The sequence below is a fragment of the Leopardus geoffroyi genome, chromosome A1, assembly GCF_018350155.1.
Source record: "Leopardus geoffroyi isolate Oge1 chromosome A1, O.geoffroyi_Oge1_pat1.0, whole genome shotgun sequence".
NCBI classification, from domain to species: domain Eukaryota; kingdom Metazoa; phylum Chordata; class Mammalia; order Carnivora; family Felidae; genus Leopardus; species Leopardus geoffroyi.
Window position 1 is genome coordinate 180866254 of NC_059326.1, and position 26941 is coordinate 180893194.

Here is a 26941-nt window from a genome sequence, read left to right on the forward strand (position 1 = left end):
GATCTTTCGGTAAACATACTGGACGTCTTTGTCAAATGTCCTAGGACCTCTCTTTATGTTATTATAATCGTCTTCTTGAAGTGCCGATTCCGTCACCTTGTTACTTCTCGCCGCCGCATATTTAGCTATGTTACCTCAGCCAGATCCACGTTTACCAAGGCTTCCCCAGCAATTTAGAGCAGATCTCTGGCACCACTCTCACGGACCTAGTGAGATTCCCGTTCGGGGCATGAGCTGTAGTTTTATTCTGTCGGGGCTTGCGCTGTGCTCTGTGCAGGCTGCTCCCACCAGAGGGGAGAAAAAAGAAAGGTCTGACGGCTGTACCCTGTATGTACCAGCGCTGCAGCTCTGAACTCTTCCTCAGTTGTTTCATGTGTAAAGTGGTGGTAGGCTCCTAATACTGCCTACCTCACTGTGTTGTTGGGAGGATAAAATAATTCATGGGGAACAGTCCCCGGCACAGTGAGCCCCCAGCAAATGCTTTCTATTATTACCTTAACTAGTGTTAAATGGAGACGGAGCTCTGAATGGAGAACGTTTTTGTAAGTGATCAGGTGATGAATGAATATTTTTGTCTTGTAACAACTTTTGCTTTCCTATGAAACATCCTTAACCTGAAAGAGGCTTCAACAAACATTTTAAAAGCCATTAATTTTTTGTGAAGATGTTGGAATAAAGCTTTCCTTACTTCTCTGACCATAGACTTGAACTTTTCCGACTCTCATCTATTAGGAAGCTTATTTATCTACACGTGGCTTTCTTTGAAAGCACACTGGTGTGCTGTGTGTTTGCTCAGATAAAGTTGTATGAGCAGCTGTACTGGTGGTTCCTGTTCTACCAAATGCCCGACAGAGAAGAAATGCAAGTTTGTGCTAGAAGCTGAAACCAGAGGAGCAATTTCCAATGAACATGTAACATGTCCCATAAAGGTGAGATAGAGATAGAGACAGAGGTAGAAATAGAGACATATTTAGTGAAGAGAGTTTCAAAGCTTATTTTAAGTTTAGGGTCCAACCTCTCTTTTTCTGTATTTAAGGCAAGGGATGTGAGTAGTTGTTAGATATCTTAAGCGATTTAGCCTTGAAACTATGATTTCCTATTGTGCCTCTTTCAAGCTTGCGGATCAATTTAACTGAAGAGTATTCAGGGGCTGTAAGGAAAGTGATTAAAGAAAATACTGTTGTATATATATATTCATTGTGATTTTTCTCACAACAGTGCAAACAAAACAAAGCATGTGAATGAATTGAATCTTGAGAGTGACATAAGATTAAAGTCACCATCTATAGCTTCCTAATGCCTGTTTTACTCAAAATAGACTCACGCTTGTCATGGATGCACTTTTCTTAAAGAGAAAGACATTACAACAATCAAAAAAAGTATAAAAAATATGGTAACAAATACTAATACTTGAACCAAAGGAATAAATATTAACTTTTTGTCATATTTATTTCCAATCTTTGTGTGTGTGTGCTGGAGATGGGGAGGGAGTTTGCTTTATTGTTAATATTTTATTATGGATAAAAGCAAGGGCTTTTTGAACCTAATTCTCAGTCCTGTTCTCCTCACCTACTCCTAGAGATGAACACCCTCAGGAGTTTATTCTCTCTCCCTGTATCTCTATCTATGTGGCTATATAGAGAGAGTTTTTCTCTCTATTATGCATATAATAAACATACATATACTGAGATTAACATAGTAAATATGGATTTGAACTATACACTATATTTATGCTAATAAAACCATCCAAACTTTTATCCATTTTATTCATGGGGTTCTATATCTGATCACACTAGAAGATAAAGGTCCTTGCTTAGAAAATTTGCAAACTCCTGAATTATAGCCCCTCTGAGAGTCTATGCAGTCTGAATATGTGATGTAGTCCTGCCCCCTCTTATTCATCTCTGTCTTCCCAGTTTCTTTCTCCCCAAGTTCCACGTTCTCAAGCATTACCCTTCTTGAAAAACATCCACAGCCTTCTCCCATGCAGCCCTCTCAACACCAGCTCTCATATAGAACTCATGCATCCCTGGAGATTTCTCCTTAGCTCTGCTTGGTAGCTGCCCAGGGGGGTACCCACTCATTTAAGTGGCAGTTTTGGTTCCTGTTAGGATACACCAGACGATCACAAGAGATCTCCTGAGAAAGACATTTTCAAAAGCACTTTTAATCCAATACAGAAGAAACCAAGTCTCTCTTGGTTTCACAAAACCTTTCTCCATATCTCAGATTTTTTGGGAAAGGAAGAGTCTGAAAAACACACCTGTAAAAATACGCCTCCATCCAAAATGAAGTTAAATCACTATGTGATGTGCTTTGCAAAGTGACAGTCAAACCCTGATATTCCCTCTGCATGAAGCTCACAGCTCCACAGGAAGGGGTAAAATCCAGGGAGATCCCATCTGACTGGTTAGTGGGCACTGAGAGGGTGCAGAGATGGCAGGAGGCTGAAAGAAGCAGTGTGTTCAGAGCACTCAGTGTCCCCATGTCCCAGGGACCTAGCCAGTCCCATCTGTAATTGAAACAGCCTGCTGTAGGGACACCTGCATGGCTCAGACAGTTGAACATCCGACTCTGCTCAGGTCATGATCTCACGGTTAGTGGGTTAGTGGGCTAGTGATTTCAAGCCCCACAGTGGGTTCTCTGCTGTCAGCACAGAGTCTGCTTCAGATCCTTTGTCTCCCTCTCCCTCTGTACCTCCCTGCTAGTGTTCTATCTCTCTCAAATATCAAAAAGTAAACATTAAAAAAAAAACAACTATGTGCCGTTTACACACAAGGGTGAGAGAGAAGGGGACACAGAAAGTGAGAGTTCACTTTTAAAAAAGGCTCTGAGGGGCGCCTGGGTGGCGCAGTCGGTTGAGCGTCTGACTTCAGCCAGGTCACGATCTCGCGGTCTGTGGGTTCGAGCCCCGCGTCGGGCTCTGGGCTGATGGCTCGGAGCCTGGAGCCTGTTTCCGATTCTGTGTCTCCCTCTCTCTCTGCCCCTCCCCCGTTCATGCTCTGTCTCTCTCTGTCCCAAAAATAAATAAACGTTGAAAAAAATAAAAAAATAAAAAAAATAAAAAAGGCTCTGAATCAGGTGCACCTGGGTGGCTCAGTTGGTTAAGCATTCGACTCCTGATTTTGGCTCAGGTCATGGTCTCATGGTTCATGGGATGGAGACCCACGATGGGCTCTGTGCTGACACTGTGGAGTGTGATCAGGATTCTCTCTCATTCTCTTTGCCCCTCCTCTGCTCCTGCTCTATCTCAAAATAAATTAAAAAAAAAACACCATGTTTTTTTTAAAAGGCTCTAAATTAGAAAGGGATAAACCTGAGAGGGCAGAAGCTAACATCACTAATCACCATCTATAAATTTGCTTTAAAAAATGTCATATAGGGGAACTCTGCTGATGAAGACACATAGGAATGTTTGCTTAGCTCATTTTATCGTGGTCCATGCATGCTCCATCTCCCAAATTTGCATGTATTTCCTATGATCATGGGGCAATTGGTGGTCTCCTAGATACTTCTTCTTTATTGTTTATTGTGCCTTGTGGCTAGTTTACTTCTTATCCTCAGACACCTCTCAGTAAAAAGCACCAGGGGTTGACAATGTCTACTTCTTTCTCAGTGCCATACAATCCCTAGTATCTCCCTCTAAGAAATCTGCTGGAGCTGCAAGCCCACCCTCTGCTTCCAAGTTCCATCTGGAAGTCACTGGGCTCATGGCTCCATCAGTCTGAGTGATGAAACAGACATTTTTAATATTTGCTAAACAGGACTGTGAAGAAGGTGAGTCTCAGCAGGGCTCCCAAGCGGTAAGTGCATCTTGTTGTCTCAGGTTAATCATGTACCTCATTTGCCGATTATTGACTTGTTCTCACAAAGGATTTTACTTGGCTTGACATATCAGTAGCAATCAGTGATAAACTGTCAAGCAAACTTGCTCACTGCCTTAACCACCAAAGACCCTGACTTGCAGCAACAGCCTTAAAATTTCCTTTGATGTCCAGCACTGTAGCCAGGTCAGATTATTACTATTTCTTTAAGTCTGATCGGTATCCTTCCTAGAACTGGGGTTGAGCAAATCTGACAGTTTGTAGGGTTTCAAATACCTGGAAAGATGCACTAGGCTTCCTCACTCACCTTCCCCGTAAGAATTCAAATTGGTCGGTTGAGAATGGCTTATATCGACTTTGTTTTGTTTTGTTTCTGTCTTGGTCTTAAAAAATGCAAAGGAGAGTGTCAAAATGTTGCATTTCAAAGACAATAGCTACCTTTCAAATGGACAAAGATTAAACAACAGTAGCATTCAGGTTATGTAACGGTTCAGGTAAATAAAATGGGCACACTGCTGCTGGTAGGTAGGAATATATGGAGAGTAACTGGTGTAAACCTACAGAAGGACAATTTAGCAATCCATATTAATTCTGTAAGGGTTTACTTTCAGGGAAAGAATTAAGGGTGTACACAAACACTAGCCACAAGGACAGGTATCCCAACATTTTATTGCAAGTCGCTAGGGCTTTTTGTTGATTTATCTAGTGCTCCACTTCTCAGGGTCAACACCAGATTGCACTTCCTGCTCCACTGAAGTTAGGATAGGACTCGCTTTGGTCTGTAAGACAAGGGGAATATCCAAGCAGTCCAAGATGCTCTACCTTCCTTCACTACAGGGAACTAGTAAAGCCTGGATAGGGGAAGCTCCACGGGTCTGTGTCCCTGAATGAGGCTCACCTGGCACCAAGTCTTCCTTCATCCATGTGAACGTGTAAAGTGGGGTTTCCAACTTCAGCACTACTGGCATCCTGGGAGGGATAATTCTTTGTTTGGGGGGTGTCCTGTGCGTGTGTGACAGCATCCCTAGGCTTGACCCACTAGCTGTTAGTAGCAGCTTTGGCCCAGTGTGACAACCACAAATATCCCCAAGACATTGCTGAATGAATCTGGGTGGAGGGGAGGGCGAAATCATCCCTAGTAAACAAAAAATGCCTTCTACTATTTTAAGTCATTTAGATTCTTAGGTTGCCCCCACTCTACAACTTAGAGATTTTATTGTAGCAAAAACATATGTAAACATTTATCGAAAGGGGACTGCTTCAAATGATGGGTGTTTCTGCTCCTTTTTGTTTGTGTGTTAAGAAATTTTTTTCTGCAACGATAACAGTTTGTTCTTCCATAAGAAGGGAAAAACACTAGAAAATTAATCTTAAAAACTGTATTTGCATAATAACTCATCTATATACAGTGTTTGCTAGGGCCACACAGAGTTTCTTAGTACCATGAAACACTCGTATCTGGTATTTTTTTTAAATTGTGCTTTAGTTTACAGCGTGTTTTCCCATTCTACGTTTGTGGTGGTGGTATAATTACAACAACATTGTGAGCCAGGTAAGGTAGGTAGACAAAGAAATGGATGATAAAAGAGGTTAGGGGACAAGGCTTAGGTCTCCTGGTTAATATGTAGCAGGGCTTCCATTCTGAGTTCTCCAATTCCAGGACTTTCTCCCCTATGCCATGTTGCCTCTGTACCACTGTAAAAAGCCACTTTCAAAAACTCAACTGGGACACACTCTGATTCTTGAGAAATATAAGCAGGTAAAAAAGGATTCTCTTCTGTATTTAATATCCTTGGACAAGGATACTAAACCTTGTAGACTCTTGGTCAAAGCATGATACTCAATAAAATTTAAGCATAGCTATTTCATGCAACACAGCCAATAGAATTTCATAGTCATCCCCCCCCCCCACCGCCTCCCCATATCTTTCTCTTTCTCTCTTTCCAGCTCAAATGAGTCACCTTGGCTACACTGCCAATCCCCATAGAACTTATGTTCCTTGATAGGATATGCCAATAGAAATGAGAAATTCTATAATGGTTCGAGATGTGAGTTAGTCACCTATCCCTGCAAGGAGCTAAGTACCGTCTCCTCAAGGAAATGTACCTCATCAAATGGACATGAATGCATGTAATGACAGTGACTGAATGTGAGAATGTGTAGGGAGTTGTTTTTTTTTCTCTTTTTCTTTTTTTTTAAGAAGTGTCCCTATATTGTACCTGTCTTGTGCATTTCTAAGTATCTGCACTGTGTCTCGCTTACTTGACCCTGTAACACACGCTAAACTCCCAAATTGGCAGCTGGACTGAAACCCTCAGCGTACATCAGCCCATGCCTATTCATTTCCCTTCCCTTGAACTGTGATGAGGCTGTCCCTGGAGTGGAGCTATTTTGAGAGGACGACCGCTAGAACAATCACTAGCCTGGCAGGAGATGGACAGTGTGGTGTAGCCACAAAAGAAGAAAAGACATTGTCATTGAGGGTTTGAGTCCTGAATGTCAGAACAGCAGGGAAACTGGGTAGAGTATGTTTCTGCCTGCTGTCCACTATCACTCAGTTACAGAGTTACCTACTTGACTTGCCATGATCATTTGCTTTTCCATGATACTAGTTGTTCAGAGCATGCAAGGGAAGGGGGATAACAGTGCTTTGGAACAGTGTCGGGAAGAAGCGTTTTTCTCCAGCAAAGCACCTTGCATCCAACTGGCTGAGAGGAAAGTTATTCTCAGCTGTGCCCAGAGGCATGTTCATATTTACTCGAATAAGGCCAATAAGCAGATTTCGCCACCACTGCAAGTGGTGCTGTAGTAGAATCAGTGGAGCCTGAAGGTCAAGGAGACCACCTCACAATTTACTTAACTTCCCAGAGCATCACCCTGCTGCCTGCCAGAAGTTACAGAAATGCCACAGGGATTCCTGTCAGCCCACTTCCTCTCTTTCTCTCGATGAGAATCTCTTTGAAGAGCAGATACAATTCTTGTATCGGGAGTTCTGCTTGGTCAGGGGCTGTGTTAACTCATCCCTGAATAATCAGTGCCTCAACCAATAAATATTTTTCTGGATGGGTGGATGGATGGAGGATTTATTGATTACTACTTTACATATTGGTCCCCATAGCATGGACTGTGTATGCTAAAACAAAACAAACAGAAAACAAAAAGCCCCCAAAGCCCTCCTCTAAGGCTCTGTGATACTTTCAGGTTGTAAAGATGGGGCTGCAAATAAGTTTCATCATGAGAGCCAACACTGGTCAGTTGGTAGCAGCTGCCTTGAGGGTTCTGTGGGGGGTATCTATGCATTGAGATCACTGAGGACAAAGTGCAGCCCTTGATTAGCGATTAGCGCTGTCTGCCAGGAGCCAAAGCCAAGGAAATGGTGGCCTGATGCCTTTGCCTTTGCCAATGGGTTTAGAGCTCACAATTCTTTCAATTCAATTTTCTAGATGAATACCTTTCCAACACATTTTAAAGTCATCTTTGACTGCATATAATGGGTAGTTAAGGAAGTTTTCCTTCCACTGGGGTATTTTCCTAATGTACTTCTTTATGTACTTGCCGGATTTGAAAGCAAATGAGGCGGGAAAGCCCTACGTGGTTTTTCTCAGGATATGCAATTCTTATTGGAAAAGAAAACCAAGCTAGGTGGGTGTTAATTTATCCCCAATGGTGGGTATATAATAAAATCTCTGCCAGGACAAATTAAAGGAGGGGTGAGAGAAGAGACAATGAAATTCATACTCTAATCCAGTCTCTTCATTCCCAACATGGGATAATCTGACTTTCAAAGTGCTAAGGATGTCCCAAGGAACTCAGTAGAGGGTAGAACAGAAGAACAGAAATCACAGAGAAATGGCTGAATTTTGGTCAGTGTTACACAACTCTTTTTAAAAAATTCACTGGGATGTCTCCTAGTGATATTTTAACAAACTAATACAATAACTAGAATACCTGAAAAGTGCCTGAGGATTCACCCCCAGGGCTAGCAAAGCTGACTTCTTCAGATAGGAATGTTATTATTTTTTTTTGGACACACCATACAAACAACATAAACTATGCCATTTTACACTCTAGTAGTGTTTTTTTTTTAATTTTAAAATTATTTTTTATTTAGTTTTTGAGAGAGAGTCAAAGAGCAATTTGGGGAGGGGCATAGAGAGAGAGGGGGAGACACATAATCTGAAGCAGGATCCAGGCTCCCAGCTTTAGCACAGAGCCTGACACTGAGCCCAAACTCACAAACTGTGAGATTATGACCTGAGCCAAAGTTGGACACTTAACTGACTGGGCCACCCAGATGCTCCTACATTCTAGTAGTTTTTGAGTGTATTCACAATGTTGTACAACTGTCACCACTATCTAATTCCTGAGCATTTACAATATCCCTAAAAGAAACCTACCATACCTACCAGCAGTCCGTAACAATTCCCTCCTCTCTCACCCCTGGCAATCACTAATCCCCTTTCCATCTCTATGGATTTGCCTATTCTTGACAGTATAAATGGAATTATACAATATATGGGCTTTTGTATCTGGATTCTGTCACCTAACCCCATACTTTTCAGACTCATCAATGTTGTAGTGTATAACAACATTTCATTCCTTGATATAGTTGCATAGTATTTCACTGTATGCATATATCACATTTTGTTTATCCATTCATCCAGTTCATGGCCATTTGGGTTGTTTCCACTTTTTGACCATTATGAATTATGCTGCTTTGAATGTTCATGTATATGTTTTTATGAGAAATAACCTTTTCAATTCTCTGTGTATATGCCTAGAAGTGGAATTACTGGGTCAGATGGTGACTCTATGTTTAACTTTTTGAAGAACTGTCAAACTGTTTTCCACAGGAGCTGCACCATTTTACATTCCTACCAGCAACATACCAATGTTCCAATTTCTCCACACCCCTGCCAACACTTGTTATTGTCCAACTTCCAACTATAGTCATCCTACTGGGTGAGGAGTAGTAATTTTTTAAAACTCATATCAAGTATGTTCATACCTGGGCATGGGATGGTGGAAGTCCTCTTCTTATGTAAACACCAAAGAGAGCATCCTTCCCAAGGGAGATATTGAACTTTAAGAACTGGGGTTGACTGATGTGAATCTGTGATCTCCAAAACACACCTGGTGGGACTTCTTGGGTCACCCGTCGACCAACTTCTGCTTCACCACTGTCTATGCTGCTGTTTTTCAATGACCAGGGCACTGGAAAGCAGGAATTGACATCAAGTCAGTGATATCTGTACACATTTGTTGGTTCTACATTTCCGTCTAGTTGCATGCCAGGAGTTTCAAAAAAATTACGATTAAACTCATGGCAAGTTTGTCTTTAAGTATAAACTCATAACCCAGGGCATGTGAAATACCGGCACCATGCTTTCTAAACTTCTTTGATTACTATTAACTGATCAAATATAGTAAGAGCTGGAGTCTGGGAAGCACAGGTAAAGCTTCCAATAACCTCGAATATGACTGAGGTGTAAAATTATCAGCAGGGGAGAAGAGAGTGATATTAATTTGGCACCAAATCTAATTCTTGTAGCCTTTAATTATTCTTTCCAGCCACAGACAAGTCCAATATACTCTCTGACATTTTCATAAATTAAAATAGAAAGAAGCAACTGTGAACAAAAAATTAGTCCAAAGTAAATAACTGTAGAAAATAAGGACTTGATGTCAGACTGATCTAATCTTGGGGGTGACTCCTTCCTTGAGTTAGCAGGAGGGATCTAAGCACACTGTGGAAATCACACCTCTGTCATGGCATCATCATAGCATCTCTGTCGCATTTGAAATCACGAATACAGAAAATATTGGTTGCCCACATTGAGCTTCCTTCAAAACTTTAGTGAAAGGAGTTCCAGAAATACCTATTTTTTTTTTTTCAACGTTTATTTATTTTTGGGACAGAGAGAGACAGAGCATGAACGGGGGAGGGGCAGAGAGAGAGGGAGACACAGAATCAGAAACAGGCTCCAGGCTCTGAGCCATCAGCCCAGAGCCCGACGCGGGGCTCGAACTCACGGACCGCGAGATCGTGACCTGGCTGAAGTTGGACGCTTAACCGACTGCGCCACCCAGACGCCCCCAGAAATACCTATTTTTAAAGAGGATTTAATAGCAATGAATCCTCCAGTACCTTCTACACTTCTGAGGGTGGTTTTATTTGCAAGCACAGAATTCAGGAAAACCTGGGAGTTGCTAGTAGTCACACAAGGAAAGCAGTTAATCTCTTGGAGTCTCATTTCCCTGATCCCTTAAATGGGAACACAACCTAGATGGAACCTAGTTTTATCATGGTCATTTGTGATTTGTTCAAATGGGACTTCTGAAAGAAGTTCTGGGGGACTTTTCACTTTTCAACCCATCACTTTGATGGCCTTGTGGATTGGAAAACCTCTTCTGCCCAATGGGCAAAGGATGGGAATCAAGTTCCCTTCCGCACTCTGGAACGGATGGGTTCTTGAGAAAATATTTATCTATATTTGGCAACAGTCCAGCGTAAAAGATTTGGATGGTCAGGAGAGGTTGTGGGAACCACAAGCAGCTGAAGGCTGGCACAAAGTGTTAGTGAAGCTGTCTGACTTAGCAGACCTGGTCTGTCACTATTCTGGCCCCTGCATTAAGACAAGACTCATAAATGACCTTGATGCTCCTTTCTCCATCTGTAAAATGGAGAGGTGAAATTTTTGGATTTCTGACAGTTTTCCATACCTAAATTATAAAAGAAAAACACAGAATGACTTGAGGGTGAGAGACTAAGAGAAAAATTACCAGGTGTACTCACAACTGCAAAGAAAAGGCTCCCCCCCTCCCTGTTCCCCCGTTCCCAGCCAGGGCGTGCCCGGTTGTAGTCTGACATAAAGGTGGGAACCAGTCAAGTTCTGCTGAATGGTTTGAAATAAAGGTGGGAACCAATCAAGTTCTGCTGAGCGTTCAAATTTAAATGTTAACCAACAACAGCTCTGTAACCTCTACAAAATATCCCTAACTTGTTTGTGCCTGTCTATAAAAGAAGCTGTAAGATCCTTACTCGGGCCCTCTTAGCGTCACCGGCAACGAGTGCGCGGAGGACCCGGCTCGAACCTGCAATAAATGACCCTTGCCGCTTGGCTTTGATTCTGGACTCTGGTGGTTTGTTTTCAGGGGGTCTCTCGAATTGGGGCATATCAAGGGTATGAAGTTATTTTTTTTCCTTTTTATTTTTCCTTTTTAAAACAAGAGAGGGAATGATTCATTTTTATTTAGCTCAATAGGGGATCAAATAAAAAGTCAGCAAAGGCTTAAAATAAAGCAGGAGAAACAATGGTTGAGATTTTAAGAAGAAATTCTTGACCTCTAGAAAACAAAACTAGGGAACAGGTTTCTGAGGGAAGTTTGGAAGCTCTCATCACATAATATCGCTAAGGAAAGAAATAGATAGTAAGTCCCGAGTGGGTCAAACCTTTAGATGGAACTAGATGGTTTATTCCTCAAACATGTTTATGTGGATAATGGACATGGAATACTTCTCTGTAGGGGGAGGAATAATGCATGGTATGGAAGAACAGAGATTCTGGGCGGAGACTGCCCTGGTTCAAATCCTACCTTTGATACTTGCTAAGTGTATCAATTCTCTATGTCTTAATTCCCACATCTGAATAGTTGGGATACTATTACTTATTTCATAGGGTTGTTGTGAGGATTTAATGAGTTAATCCATGCAAAGCTCTTAATTTTAGGCACAACAGAAGTCCTAAATAAAAATTAGCTACCGTTACTATTATTATCAATAAGGTTCTCAGCCTAAATAGAGTGTTGTTGATTTTGCTGAAATAATGGCATGTCCAGGGGGAAATACTTGTTATCATCCATTAATCAGAAGCTCTAATTATTATAATTTGAACTAATTTGTATGTAAAAATGCTGCTTTTGGCAGACTTCCCCCTCCCCCACATTAGGGTCTTTGGGGGGAAGGGATATAATAAAAAGGACCCAGTAAGGAAGAGGTGTAATAAAAAAGACCCCTGGGGAAGAATAGTTTAGGGGCCTCTGATAGAAACCAAAAATAAACCCAGCAATCACAGTGTGGCAACAAGTTAAAGAAATTCATTTAAAATAAAAAAAGAATTTTAAAGAAATTATTCATCTTTAAACTTAATAAGATGGGCTTTCCTTCATGTCTGTTGGGCTTTCAGGGGTTGCTGGGTTAATGACAGGATATGAAAAAGAAGCAGGAAATCAGCACCCACGAGCCTGCTAATCTACTGTTGAAACCTAAACGGATTTTGATAATGTCAAGCCCAATGAGGATGCAAGAGATTCACAAGGGAGCCAGCTGCCAGAGAATGGTTGCTCTGGAGGAATTCAGACAAGGAGCCTCAGGGGCTTGGTTTGTACAGCAGTGGGAGCCCTGTTCTTTTACTAGACCCAACTTCAGGACACCACCTTCTGTAAATTAGCTGCTACCATCAGTGAGTACAGGCTGCCTTTTTAGTATTCACACCTCCTCCTAGGATTTCATATGCTCCCCTTCTTCATTTTCAATCCACTAAAGGAAGCAGTACATTGGGTTTTGCAGCCAGACACAGTGGGTTTAAATTCTGTCTCTGGTTCTTCCTTGCTGTGGACCTCTAGCAATTTGCTTAACCTCTCTGGGTCTCCATTCTTCTTTATAGTAACTATCTCACAGGGTGGAAGTAACAAATGGAAGTATACAAAGGGCTTTGTACTGGCACATAATAAGAGCAAAATATATGCTAGTTAGCTTCATTTAATTAAATAAAAAAATGAAGAGCTATATGGGAAAGCACCTGGCTTTCTTTTTTTTTTTTTTTTTTTTTCAACGTTTATTTATTTTTGGGACAGAGAGAGATAGAGCATGAACGGGGGAGGGGCAGAGAGAGAGAGGGAGACACAGAATCGGAAACAGGCTCCAGGCTCTGAGCCATCAGCCCAGAGCCCGACGTGGGGCTCGAACTCACAGACCGCGAGATCGTGACCTGGCTGAAGTCGGACGCTTAACCGACTGCGCCACCCAGGCGCCCCTGGCTTTCTTTTTAGAGTAAAGGATTTTACTTTTTTAAAAATTTATTTGAGAGAGAGAGAGAGAGAGAGAAGAGAGAAGAGAGACAGAGAGAGAGAGAGAGAGAGAGAGAGAGAGAATGAATGAATGAATGAATGTGTGTGCGTGTGAGCAGAGTATCTTATGGGAAGGGGCAGAGAGAGAGGGAGAGAGAATCCTAAGCAGGTCATCCTAGAGCCTGTTGCGGGGCTCGATCTCAGAACTGTGAGATCATGACCTGAACCCAAATCAAGAGTCAGACAGTAAACCAACTGACCACCTAGGGACCCCTAGAGTAAAAGATTTTCTAAAAGAAAAAGAAAAAAAAAACATTGCATGGATATGTGATATATATGTTTATGTATATGTGTATATCTATGTTTATATATTTGTATATCTACCAATCAAGAGACAGTGTCTAATTCTTCTGGAATAGACTTAACTATGGGAACAAGTGTAAAATTGTTGGTTGGGATCTGTTCCCACTACTGATTTTTGGTGGGACGTTCCAGAGCTGGTATGATTATTGATAAACCTGTTTTATTGAGTAGCCCTGAAATGAAGGTCCAGGTCAGCTGCACCTTCACACTGATGCTGTCTTTTCCTTTACACCCAGCCTTCACTCCTACCATCAAATAAGTAGACTCTCCGAGTGTTCATAGCATTTACACTTAAGTCTACTGCAGGGTCCAGCACCTGTTGTTAGGTCCTATAATTGATTTTGCTTGCCTTCGTAAGTCTCTCATATTAGACACTGCACTCCCTGAGGTCAGATAGAGGTGCAAATGCATCTTTGGGTTCTATATGGTTTGCACCTGGCAAACCATGGATGATTTATAAATGCTTGCTGAACTGAATCAAGTTTTACCTGCCCAGCTGCTGGGGTGTTTTAACATAACCCCTGTGACCACCAGGTAAAAATGAGTGCCTTAAAGTAGATTTACTTTGAAAAGTTGCATGTAAACTGACTCCGCACCCCCCCCCCCCCCCAGTAAAACCGAAAGCTTGAAAGCTTTATGGGGAAATTTACTATTTAAAGGAACCGTCACTGAGAATCCTCTTCAAAAATCATGAATAAACTCTTAATGTACCTTTTGTATAAAACCTTATAGATAAATAAGCAAACCAGAGAGACTGGAATATAGTGGAAAGGTTGTTATATAACAACCAAAAGCGAAGGGTCTTATTCCTGATATTTAACCTTGGACCTTTTGCGGAAAGAAACAGGGGTGTAAATGAACTGTTTGTTTGAACTCCCTCCTTGCTACTAAGGAGCTGACTAGTTTGAGGCAGTTCTAGCTCTCAAAGTCTCAGTGTCCTTATCTACATGAGAGAGGTTTGGACTCAGAGTATCTTATGGGACATTACACTGTAGTCTACTGTGTCCTAACAGAGAGAGCTAGGGGGTGAGGAGGGGTGAGTCATCTCTGGATATATGCTACAAAGAGTGTGTGTGGTGTGTGTGTGTGTGTGTGTGTGTGTGTGTGTGTGGTCCGTAGGAGGGAGGAGAGGTTATCCAATTTCACTTTTAACAAATTCAATTCGTTTAACATAAGTTACAATTACTATTAAAAGCTAGTGACTACTTTCAAAGTAAATTCTCCAGATAATGGCAACTGAATTCTGCTTTTGCAAAGTGGAGTTTTCAATACTTTTATATAAAAAAAATCTTCATTTTGAAATAATTTCAGATTTACAGTAACATTTTTAGAAAACAGTACAAAGAATTCCTGCATATCATTCACCCAGATTCCATAAATTTAATACATATTTGTTCTATCATTCTTTCTTTTCTCTATTTTTTTTCTGAAGAATGGAGAATAAGTTACAGATAGGTTGTTCCTTTTACCTCTTGATTCTTCTATGTGTTTTTCCTAAAAACAAAGGCATTCTTTTTCAGAGCCACGGTACAGTTATCAAAAACAGTAAATTAACATTGATACAATGTATTTCTAACTTAAAGATCTGATTCAAATTTGCCAGTTGTTACACAACATTCTTTGTAACAAAGGAAAAAAAAAAGCTTTTCTACATAATTAAAAAACATCTTTAAATGGAGTGTGCAGGGGTGCCTGGGTGGCTTAGTTGGTTAAGCGTCCGACTTCAGCTCAGGTCATGATCTCACAGTCCATGAGTTCGAGCCCCATGTCGGGCTCTGTGCTGACAGCTCAGAGCCTGGCAGAGCCTGGAGCCTGCTTTGGATTCTGTGTGTCCCTCTCTCTCTGACCTGCCCCCATTCATGCTCTGTCTCTCTCTGTCTCAAAAATAAAACGTTAAAAAAATAAAATAAATTGAGTGTGCAAAACTTCTGTAATGTTAAAAACAATAAAAAAGGAAAAAAATGTTATGCAAACATTGCCTTGAAAGACATAAATAGGAAAGCGGGCATTTGTAAACTGCTGAAGCCAGTGTGGGGAACCATCTCAGTAGCTCTGTTCCTAGAGGTCAAGTTCCTGGGCTGTTGTCCAACAGGAGTGAAGATCTGTGTTGCTCCTGAAGGTCAAGGAGGCCAGCACCCTGAGTCAGGCTCCCAGTCCCACCAAGGAGGATCTAAATCTGGGCTCCCTCTGGCCCTGCTTGTGTTCTAGGACCCCAACATGGTTAATTCCTAACGGGGTGCCACTGAGAGACAGACAACAAGGAAGCAAAGTAATCACACTTTCTATCCTTTACTGAGAAGATCTGAGACCTCAGGAGGCATGTTGGACAGTGAAGCTGTCAGCCCTGGGTTTGAATCCCAGCTCTGACAACTACTAGCTGTTGCCTTTGGGCTAACCACTCCCTTTCTCTGGGTTTGTCTACTCATCTGTATAATGGGGTGGTTTCTGAGGATTAACCAGGGTAACATATGTAGCACCCAATCTGTGGCACTTCTACATCTTTCTACCCAGGTGTTGTGCTACCCAAACACAGCCATAACTATTTTCCCCAGATTTAGAGTATAAATTTACGATGGTATAGTTAAAATATAGGCTGCCCAGCATACGTACAATGAACTAGTGTAGGTAACAATGAGATAAAGGGCCACGGGGTGGGATAGGACTCAGTGAAGCAGGAAGTCATTTTCTAGAGCAGCTGAAATCAATATTCAATGAGTGATCAATATGTCTATAGATAAGGAGGGACCAGTCACGTGAAGGAAGGTGCTAAAAGCAGAAAAAACAAAGTCACAAGATCATGAGTTCCAAATTGCCCATGTTGCTGTATACTCTAGCTGCTTTTCAGGTGGACAACTCTCTGGAGCCTCCTTCAGCAAAAATCTGCCAGATTTTATTTAACAATGACTAACAAGTGTCCCAAGCAATGTTGTGGAGATCATTCATTCATACTTGACGCAACAAATATTTGTCAAGCATCTACTATAGCGCTAGGTAATTTTTGCTCAACATCAAACGTTGGGATGCATATCATACCACCAGTATCCCTCATCCAGGCAGCAGGGCAAGGTCCCAGGGACTCAGTGTGGGCTTCAATTGGTGGCATCAGGAGAAGATTTAAACAGCCATCCCATAATCATTCAATGAAAGACTGTTCACCACCCTTGGGTTCTGGGTAGTGACTGAGCATCGTGTCCTGACAAGGAGCACTGAGTCCCACCCACATTTCCCTGAGCTGCGGCTTCTATGTCAAACTTTCCTCCCTATCTATGAGATGCAGGACCAAAAGTGGAGATGATGATCATTTTGCCCTAAAAAGCAGATGCTTCATGATGGTTCTGGCTGACTCATCTCCAGCTTAAAGATGAGATTTCTTGGATTTTTGAGGCAACACTCTAATGATCAATTTTATAGGATAGTCCACCTCTATAACATCACGGAAGAGTGCTCATGTAAATGTGAAGCTATTGCCTATTTCAGAAACACGTACCTAAAATTCCAACCAGTTAAATAAGACTGATGTCAAGCAAAACGACAGCCTTCCATAGCCACATTAGGAGCTAATCATTTCAGAAAATGTTGCCATAATTCATTTATGGAAACAGCGAGACTATTCCCCAAACAAGTGATAACGGGAATGGACTCATAGTCATAGCCGGGAAATGAAACCTCATATTAATACTTCCTAAACTTAACCGAACTCCAGAGGCACCTCAGCATAAATCTGCCTTACAGATTATTCTGCCTCACATATTTTTATCTATTGCAAATAAAGTTGAATTCAGATTATTGCTTCAGTCATTACACCTCGTTTCCATTTATTTGGGAATCAGGACAACCATCTGAAGCTTCTGTTTAACCAAGAGATAGGCAAAGAGATTCTCCTAAGGACATTAGATTCACTGCCTTACACTACAGCTCCTCTGAATCAGCCCATCAGCCTTCACCCTGCTGCTGGCTGGCTATTCTTCAGGAATAGATTTCTATCCTCAGTGTTCACTGCTCCCATGATGTATTCACAACATCACACAGCAATAATGATTTTTATAAAATCCTTCAGCAGTTGGGACTACATGTGGCCTTTACATCTTTTGAAACCCAATTTGTCACCTTAGATAAAAATGGCGAACTCTTTGCCACTAGGGGAATTAACAGACATTTATTTATCTGACCATTCAGGTGAGCATGATTCTGCATTAATATGTAGTTCAGTTTATTAGTGTTATTTATAGCAGCTAAAATTTACTGAGTGGTTACTGCTGGCCATGCCATCTCCTGATATGTTTGTGACTTTTCCGGTTTTCAGATTAGAGAACCATGAAAATACAGTGACTTGCTTAAGGTCACACAGCTCTTAAGTGGTAGAACTGGGATCCAAAGTACGAACTCTTCCAGAACCCACATTTCTAATCACATCACTGACTGCTTTTCAGACATTGGCCTAAATACAAGACATACAAAGAGGTGTGTATCCAAACAGGTGGCAGGGACCACCCTCTGGATGTACAAGTCAACTCTGAAAGGGAAACGTATCAGCACAAGTGAGGATAAATGCATTAGGGAGGGAGATAGATTATCTTGCTATTAATACCCATGTCAACCCACAATGATGTCAGGTACAACAGAAATTATACAACTTAGAACGGGGTTGTGGGTAGCAATCAGAAGCTAAAATCAGCAATATGAAGCGCGTAAGCAGTACTCACATGTAACAAAGGGAGAATAAGATGGTCTCCAAACTGAGAGGAGTTGTTACATTGGTATGTAGGCTATTGGTATATTTGCCAGTAGACGTGCAGTATTGTAATGGTTGGCTCAAACATAACCACCCCTTGCCCTTCTGGGAACTTCACTGACTTTGAAAAAGCCCCATGTAGAGAAGTGATCATTTTGAAACCCTGGGCTGTGTTCATTGAGAGGCTGACAAGAGCCAGAGGAAGAATTACCAACCTCCCTGCTAATCTGGCTCCTAGTACCATGCATTAAGCCAACTAGTAAAAATCATTATGAAGTTTTTGCTGAAAGGGCAAGTGTAGAAAAACATGTTTCTAAACAGAATAACAGTCTTTGCCATTTTTTTCCAACTTGCATACCATCTGGAAATTCTGATTTTTTTTTTCAAAGGGTAGGAAAGAAATGTGCTCCAGGCACAAATAAATGTTTACAGCTGAGTTATAAACCGAGAATGGTGGGGCTTAAAACAGACAGTCTGGCAGTGATGGAACTCAAGCTGCAGTGAGACAAATAATGCTGTGGGGAATGGGCCAGCTTGTTTTGCACATTGGCCCTTGTGAATGAGAAGTCTTGCTTCCCACTGACCTCATCAAGCAAATGTTTGGGAAGAAGTCTCCACATCTGGGTTGGTTCTAATTCTTAGAAGACAAAGGGAAAAGATGAAGCAGAATGACTCTCTATCTTGACATTCTGAAGGCAGCCTTCACCTTTGGAAACTACAATACCTCATAAGAAGTGTCAGCCCGTGGATGCTTGTTAAATGGAGTAACTGAGAGATGGCATGATGATGTCAGTGACAACTAATATTCCCGGATCTCTTATTAACTGCCTGATGCCACACACCATGTTTTACAAGCACTGTCTCCTTTATACTGGATGCCAAGTGTGAGGAGTTCCATTTTACGGATGAGGAATTGATGGCTGAGGGAGGACAAATGACCTGCTTATGTTCAAGCAGCTAAGTGATGGAGCTGACAGTTGTAACCAGCTGGACCAACTCTAGAGTCATATGTTACACAGAATCTGTCGATGCAATGTTACCCAAAATATGCCCAACCCTTGGTCAAGACGGAAAGGCTGATCTATTGGGAGTTTGGTCTCTTCTGCCTCATCTCCTATAATTTATAGTTGCAGAACAGTCCAATGAGAGCAGACATAGGTTCGCAAATGATACAGAGTAGTAGGCAAACTTCCATAATGGGTCAGGTAACAAATATTTTATGCTTTAGTGTGCCATCTCATCTCTGTTGCATCTACTCAGCTCCATTGTTATAGTGCAAAAGCAACCATAGGCAATGAATGAATATGGCTGTGCTCCAATAAAACTTTATTTGCAAAAACACATGGCTGGCCTGATTTGGTTCATGAGATGTTATTTGCTGACCTCTGATATAGAGGACACCTTGACTTTAAAATGAGTGATAGGTTTTGAGAATGATCCATGAAATTCTACTTGGGAGTTTATTCTTTCTTAAGATCAGTGCACAAATTGGCTACATGTGATGTGCCCTTTAAAAGCTCTTGTATTCTTTGCCTCTGGGCCTAGCCAATCAAACTGGATTCCCTTATGTTATCTGACCAGGTCAGAACACTGTATTGAATCTTCGTTCTCAAGGCTTATCTAATCCCAGATCTATAGAAAAAGTGCTCTGTGCTCTTGTAATGAAGATGTATGAGTTCATTCCTTTTAACATAGAAATACACTCGAGATGGTGAGTGATTCTGGCAGTCTGTGGGCTCCCTTTTCTTGATGTGAAACCCAACAACCAAACCAACCACATTAAGGTTTAATTGAAAGAGAGAATGGAAAAAAAATAAACCATGAACAACAACAAATGGAAAAGGGAAGACAAAGCCCAAAGAACATACTCTCCTAACTAATTAATCAAGTGCTTTGTTTCCACTAACATATCAGAGAGTGTAGGCTGCCCTGTCTATTAGACTCCTTCCCAAATCTGAGCAATGTAAACACTCCTAAAGACCAAGTAATGAAATCTCTATCGATGTGCCATCTTAGATGGAACTCACATACCCTTGTTTTGCTTACATTTTAATTTGCTTCTGCTGGATACTTACCCAGTAATTGCTTAATAAGATTAACCTCCCTGGCAATGTGTGGTGTATCTTGATTAAAACATTATCGGAGTGAAGGATTATCGTATACCACAAAAAAATGGAGGGGGTGTTATTTAATTAACTTATTGCCAATATATCTTGATTGTCTCTTTGAAACACTGGAAAACTAGTCGATGGGAATTGATTCAGGTTATCTAAATGTATAGAATTGGGGAGTGGGGAGGAGGGAGGTCACTAGGTAAAGAAATTGAAACCTGAGGTTCACTTTTTCAAAAAGACATAGGTGGCTGTGAGAAAGCCAAAATCTTTCTAGTTATTTTTTTAGACCAAACTTTACAACAGCTTGAGAGATCTGCTGTCTTCGGTCATAAGAAGAGTACTCTTTGGTGTTCAGAAAGGAGATGTTCCCAGTTTTCGTTCAACTTTATTTTAAATTCTCACACTTTTTCATAAGAGTCCTATTGACAGAATTCATTGGACAACAATTTGGTAACCATTTTACTATCTTGTAAACTCATTTGGAAAATAACTGGTGATGTTACAGGACTTAAAAAAGCATGTTGCATCTGAGGGGGAAAATTCTGGTCTTTCCAAAGGCACTGTGGAAAGTGTTTCTTCATTTAATTGAGAGACACTGTACTCTTAGTTAGGACTTGTTCTCTTCAGGGAATCTTCAGTTCTGCTGATATGGGATGTTCAAGTGGGGGTGGGAGTTGGAAACAAAACTTAATCACAAATGCGCAGAGTGGCTGACCTTAACTTATGGAAGTTATTGCCAATCTGTGAGTCTCTTCGGTAAAGGATGCTATTTAAGAAGCATTTGCATGTAACTTCAGAATGTATACATACCAAATATATACCTGTGCCCCATGAGCGAATATGCATATTCACTTTCAAATGTGTGTTCTGCATTCTTCTCAAGGGGCAGGGTGCTGCTGACTTGTAGATTAAAGGGAGCTTAGGGATCAGAAGCAGCAGAGACCCCCTAAAGCATTTCTCCAAGAGCAGCACCATGGACCTCTTGGGCAGGATCATTCTTCGCTGTAGGGGCTGTCCTTTTACTTAACGGCATCTCAGCCTCTCTCTGCTAAATGCCAGTTGCACCTCCTCTAACTGTGACAACCAAAGAAGTCTTCGGACACTTGCCCAATGTCCCTTGGGGGCCAAAAATGCCCCACAGAGAAACACTGTCATAAAGGAAACAGGAGCTGTGGATGGTGTCAAATACTGGAGGGAATGGACTACACATCAGAGACCAACAAATCTGGCTTCAGGCTTTTTGGTCAGTTAAGGCAGAACATGATCCGTTAAGGCAAGATATACTTTCCATTTTTAGATCTAGTTTTAGTTACCTGCTAATGGAAAGCATATAATTTCATCCTCAGATAAAACTTTTTCATGCTTACTTAAAGGTAATTTAGTGTTACGATTAGGATGGATGAGTAGAGCAATTCTTGAAGATGGGATACAAAGAAAGACAAAAAAGTTACACTCGATGCCATTAGGACAACTCCAGGGAGAATAATTTAAGCAACATTAACATCTCAGTATGACTAATGTGCATCTCTAAGGGAAGATGAATTCTGGAATCTTCTCTGTGGGAAATGATGGTGCTGAGGAATACCTCAACAACTTGCCCAAAGATGCACAGAGCACAGACTTGAGTTTAAGTCTGTACCTGCCTATGTGTTTGATTGGGGAAAGTTTCCAAAACACCCTGCTTGGTTTCCCTGAGATGATACCCTTCCTTTTAGAGCTGTTGAAACTAGGCGATGCTTAGCTTGGTGCACACCAGGTGTCCAGTAAATGTTATTTCCTTTCTTGTCTCTGAACTATCTCTGCGGGGTATTTTAAGAAACATGGGGGTAAACTGTGCTAGGTAAACTGTTCTGATGTGCTAGGAGGCAGAGTGGAAGAGTCTGTGTTTGGAGAAGCCCTTCCACACCATCTCTCCTGTTTGTGATTTCCATCCTGACTCAAGCACACCCCACAGTCTGCCATCCGTTGCTGTTGTTTTTTTTTTTTTAATTGCCCCCTGTCTCTACCTCCTCACAGTCCTGCTTTTTCTCTTCCTTCTTAGCACCTTGTTAGCACCTATTTTTTTTTTTTTCCTGCAAGAATACAGTTGCCTGAGTGCTTCAATAAACATCTCCATTGTCCCCTTTACTGTTCTGAGGAGAGAAGCTTTGTTCCCTGAGTTGTCAAAACTCTGTTCTATTCTCTCCCAAAGCAGAACAGCTCAGAATCTTTCTCTTTCCTGCCAGGCAGCCCTTCCTCCCTGGGGAGGCTGCCTCTCTCCTCTGGGGAGTGGGCTCTGGTCTAGCGGCACGGGCAGCCTGCTGCTCTCGGCTTTCTTGATTAGGCAGGACTTTCTCCTGCTGCTGCTGCTGCCTCTCCAGCTGCTGCTGTTGCTGCTGCTTCTGCTCAGGCCTTGGGAGGCTTTCAAGTGGCTCCAGATAGCAGAGGTATGCACATTGGTCTGGGAAGGCGGGGTGCCAACTCTCAGTGGCTCCAGCCAAACGCAGCTAACAGACAGGAACAGCAAACAGCTTTTAACAGGGGCACCTACGAAAGGCAATGGTTTTGCCCCCCCCCCCCCAATTTCTTTTCCTTTTTGTGTACCTTCCAAGATTTGGATTAGAAAACCTAAACCGGTTGGCGGGAGCTCTGAATTTCCCTGTGACCTCAAGAGGGCAAGCAGCAGCTGTAACCTCACCTTTGCCTCCAGATGGCATTGTTGCCACATCATCGCTTCCTGGTAGGCCGGTCCTTATCCCATTGTTAAAGGTGTGTCCATCTGCCGGCTGCAGTTGCCAATTGAGTCCGAGCAGATGCATTGCTGCAGGAGAGACAAAGTAATGAAAATATGAATAGATAATTCAGCAATGCAAATGTCAAGGGGGGAGGGCCAGGTGCCTCTTCCAAGCAATTGCCTTTTAAGGAAGCTGCACTTCAAAAAACAAAAAAACCCAGGGGGCGCCTGGGTGGCGCAGTCGGTTAAGCGTCCGACTTCAGCCAGGTCACGATCTCGCGGTCCGTGAGTTCGAGCCCCGCGTCGGGCTCTGGGCTGATGGCTCAGAGCCTGGAGCCTGTTTCCGATTCTGTGTCTCCCTCTCTCTCTGCCCCTCCCCCGTTCATGCTCTGTCTCTCTCTGTCCCAAAAATAAATAAACGTTGGAAAAAAAAAAACAAAAACAAAAAAACCCAAAAACAACATCAACAAAAAAAACCCCAGTTTACCCCAGGCCTCAGGGATTAGCTAAATACAGAAAGGGAGGAGATCCGGGTGATTAGGTCTCCTCTCCCTGTGCTGCTGTTCACCACCTTTGGTGGGAGGATCGCCAAGGTGGGGAGAAGAGGAGGGGGAATCAGAGTTCAGGCCTCTCTACCATGGAGGAGAAAATGTCCCTCTGGAATCGCTGTAAAGAATACTGCTCCATCACATCCAACCTCTCCCACACTGTGGATGCAGCTGTTTTTAGACTGAGGGTCCAAGGGCGTTGACAAGGATAATTTCCCCCAAACTACTCAAAACAGTGTCGAAACAAGGCTCCCCAGATGGGATGGTCTGCTGCTGAGACTGTAGTTGCACTAAAACAGCAATGCAGCAAGTATTGCCCACAGCTGGACTGGCCTCTGTAAGCTCACCATTCTAGTTTAAGCTCTCAAACTGCCTTTCCTTTCCACCTTTCTTCCTGCTAAGTGGGTAGGAAAAAGCTCAGGGGTGGTTGTAGAATGGGGTCCTTTCACAAAAATGCTGTGATGATTCCCTCTCACACCCTGCACCCGCACCCACGCTTTCCCACGGGGACAGAGGGAGCCGGAGTGCCAAGGTGCTATCTTTGCTAATGAGACAAACATATTTGTAGGACTCTTGCTTCATTTCCATGTGTACTGCAAACCTTCAACACAAACTTCCTTCCTTCCCTCCTGTCTTTTTTGTCACCCTGTGCCAGCTCACCTCTTCCCAGGTGGTTTCTCAAGCTCAAATCACCCCATCTTCCATGGTTCTGGGGGAGTTGTTTTTGCTACATGGAATGAAAGGCAAATCCCAAACACCTGTATTCTTTCAAAGTCCCCATCTAAGAAATGCTTCATTTGCAGATAAATAAGGAGTACACTCCCCTGCATACTGCCCATTCAAACAATAACCACACTGTGTCTGTCTGGCATTTCAACCGGACATAGGTTGATGCTGTTGCTAGGGTTCCAGCGCTGCAGGAGAGAAAGGGCTGTTGACAGGGAAAGGTTCGGGGCATGATGTGGGATGGGAGAAACAATTAACCACAGGAAACGCAATTAACAATGCTTAGGAAATTGTTCACACGACAATTAATTCTGCATGCCTACCACCACTTAAAGTCAGGCTGCATTCTATTAAGGTTAAAAACCTATCTTCAAACAATACAGCTCAGATTGATGGCCGCAGATTAATGTGCCAAGGTGTCCCTGTGTGTATATCTGCTTTTTTATTTTATTTTATTTTTTTGCATACTTCCCCATTTCAGAGCCATGTTTTTTTTCCCCCTATACATTACTTTGAAGTGTAAGGCAACTCTTTGAGATGATAAATACTAATAAGAATAAGTGACATTTACTATACACTTTCTGTCAAGGTAACACCTAATTTTCTCCTGCAGTTTATCCGTTATATGTAGGTCACTCACTTGAAGAGACCGGATTCTATTGCCTCAAATAATGACATATTTTCACTGTACAGAGGTCAGGAAATGAGAACTAATCGTGGCTGCTTCGAGATAACGATAGCTTCTGATTTGTAATTACCAGGTGAAAGGGAGCCAAGGAATTATCTATTTTAAAATGATTCCCTTTTTTTTTTTTTTTTAAATGCCGCTCTTGGGTCTTGGGACTTGCCTTGAGCCTGCTTGCTGCTGCAGTGGAGGTGTGGTTCCCTCATGAAGGGTCTCCCTGCGTTTTAAGATATACACAGACCATGGGGCGCCTGGGTGGCGCAGTCGGTTAAGCGTCCGACTTCAGCCAGGTCACGATCTCGCGGTCCGTGAGTTCGAGCCCCGCGTCAGGCTCTGGGCTGATGGCTCAGAGCCTGGAGCCTGTTTCCGATTCTGTGTCTCCCTCTCTCTCTGCCCCTCCCCCGTTCATGCTCTGTCTCTCTCTGTCCCAAAAATAAATAAACGTTGAAAAAAAAAAAAAAAAAAGATATACACAGACCAGTACTGCAGGTGCAGCTGGGCTCAGGCCTAACAAAGCTTTGAGTTTCTCATCTAGAGAAGGAAGCTGTGGGTCTATCAGGCAAGAATGACAATCTGCCCAACGCCCCATCAGTGTGAATCTCTTTTCAAAGCTGTTCCCTCTTTGGAAACCCAGTCTTGGCACTCCAAGATGAGGAACATACTGCAACCGTCAACTTCAACTTTGAGAGAACAGCAAGCAGACAATACCCTAATCTTCTTGTGCATAAGGAGGGCATTCATGAAACTAAGTTCTGTTTGCAGAAACGCTCACCCCTCCCTTTTTGTTTCGGGTTACATAGCATCTTTTTATTAAAAAAAAAAAAAAAGTATTCTGAAAACAAGAAGATGAGAGATGGGGTGAGAAGGGTTAGGGTCAGAGGAGACAAGTAACTGCTCAGACAACTCCCAGAAGTGAAAAGAAAATAAGAAAGTGAGATGGAGACAGGCAAAGGGGAAGAGCCAAATCTGCTGAGTGTAAGCTCTGTCATCCCAGCAGAAGCGAGGCAAAAAAATGAAACTCAAGTTTGGGCATATTTTCTGTTGTTGAACTGAACGTTAAGCAAATAAGTGAGAATTATATCAGGGGTATAACCACCTTCTTTTGTTTTTTGGGAGGGACGCTGAAATAGGCTTTTGTTTGTACTTTTTTTTTTTTTTTTTTTTTTTTTTCTTGGTCAGCTATTCCTTCTGTCTTACTTGAGTAAGAAAATGAGAGTATCTTTCTGGCCTATGGGGATGGACTAAAGTGTCCTTAGGATAAAGAAGACCCAGGAGAGCTGTGAAGTAAATGAGTTTCCTGACTAATGAGAACTCTGTTTCTTATTCTGCTACTGATTTGCTATATGGCTGGGGCTGAGAAATCCGTGTCTCCATCAATCTCTCCCTTCACCTTCTGAAAATATTTCCCTTTACAGGTAGAATAATGGCTGCTGAGGGCTTGAGAGAGGTTAAGTGTCCACAACACCCTCGAAGATCTAGCAGAATAGAAGGCATTCCATCCATAAATGTTTACCAGAATAGATAATGACACTTGGAGTTAGATATGAGGGGCTGGATTGTAGGACATTATACTCTCACAAATCAAACATATGTAATAGAGAGGCATGAAGGGTGGACTACAACAGTGCTGGCAGCAATAGGGACAAGACTACAAAGAGAAGCTATTTTGGGTACTAGTGTTATCAGTACCTGCTGCCAGTCCTTGAACCCCTTCTATGGCCAGCACTTTAGGAGCCATTCTACAGATATTACCTTAAGATGTATGACTCGCATCTCTGGTTGGTACTATCCCCATCCCCATTTCATAGACAAAGAAACTACTGACTATGAAGTTTGATCACTGGGGGATTTCACAATCAGAGGAAGATAACAGTGGAAGTGGCTATCTGCTTCATATTTCATAGTGATTTGCGTACAAATTCTGGTTTGCAATGGGATCTCAGCAAACCTGGTCTTTTGCTTGAAACTCATGATAATCTCACTGTGGTTGACGAATGACCATTTTCCATATTCAGCACCTCTTCCTGAAGGGGTGATATCTCCTGTCTTGTTGAATTCAGATATGGCCACATGACCTGGCAGCACACACTTTGCATACCTTTTTTCCTTCTGCCACATGGTCAACTTGGGTCTTGAGGAACGATAACATGGCTCAGACCCACGGCTG

The 26941-nt window shown here is 42.2% G+C and overlaps 1 protein-coding gene across 22 annotated transcripts in view; it reads right to left on the bottom strand.

The window, feature by feature from the left end:
• The window catches only part of TENM2 (teneurin transmembrane protein 2), a 1977527-nt gene that overhangs the window by 198501 nt on the left and 1752085 nt on the right, over positions 1-26941 (bottom strand). For all 22 annotated transcript variants that reach the window (XM_045502305.1, XM_045502315.1, XM_045502361.1 and 19 more), the window contains 2 exons: positions 22780-22902; positions 8833-9038 (listed from right to left, as the gene is read on the bottom strand). In XM_045502305.1, coding sequence (XP_045358261.1) covers positions 8833-9038; positions 22780-22902 — 329 coding nt within the window. The remainder of the gene's footprint in view (positions 1-8832; positions 9039-22779; positions 22903-26941) is intronic.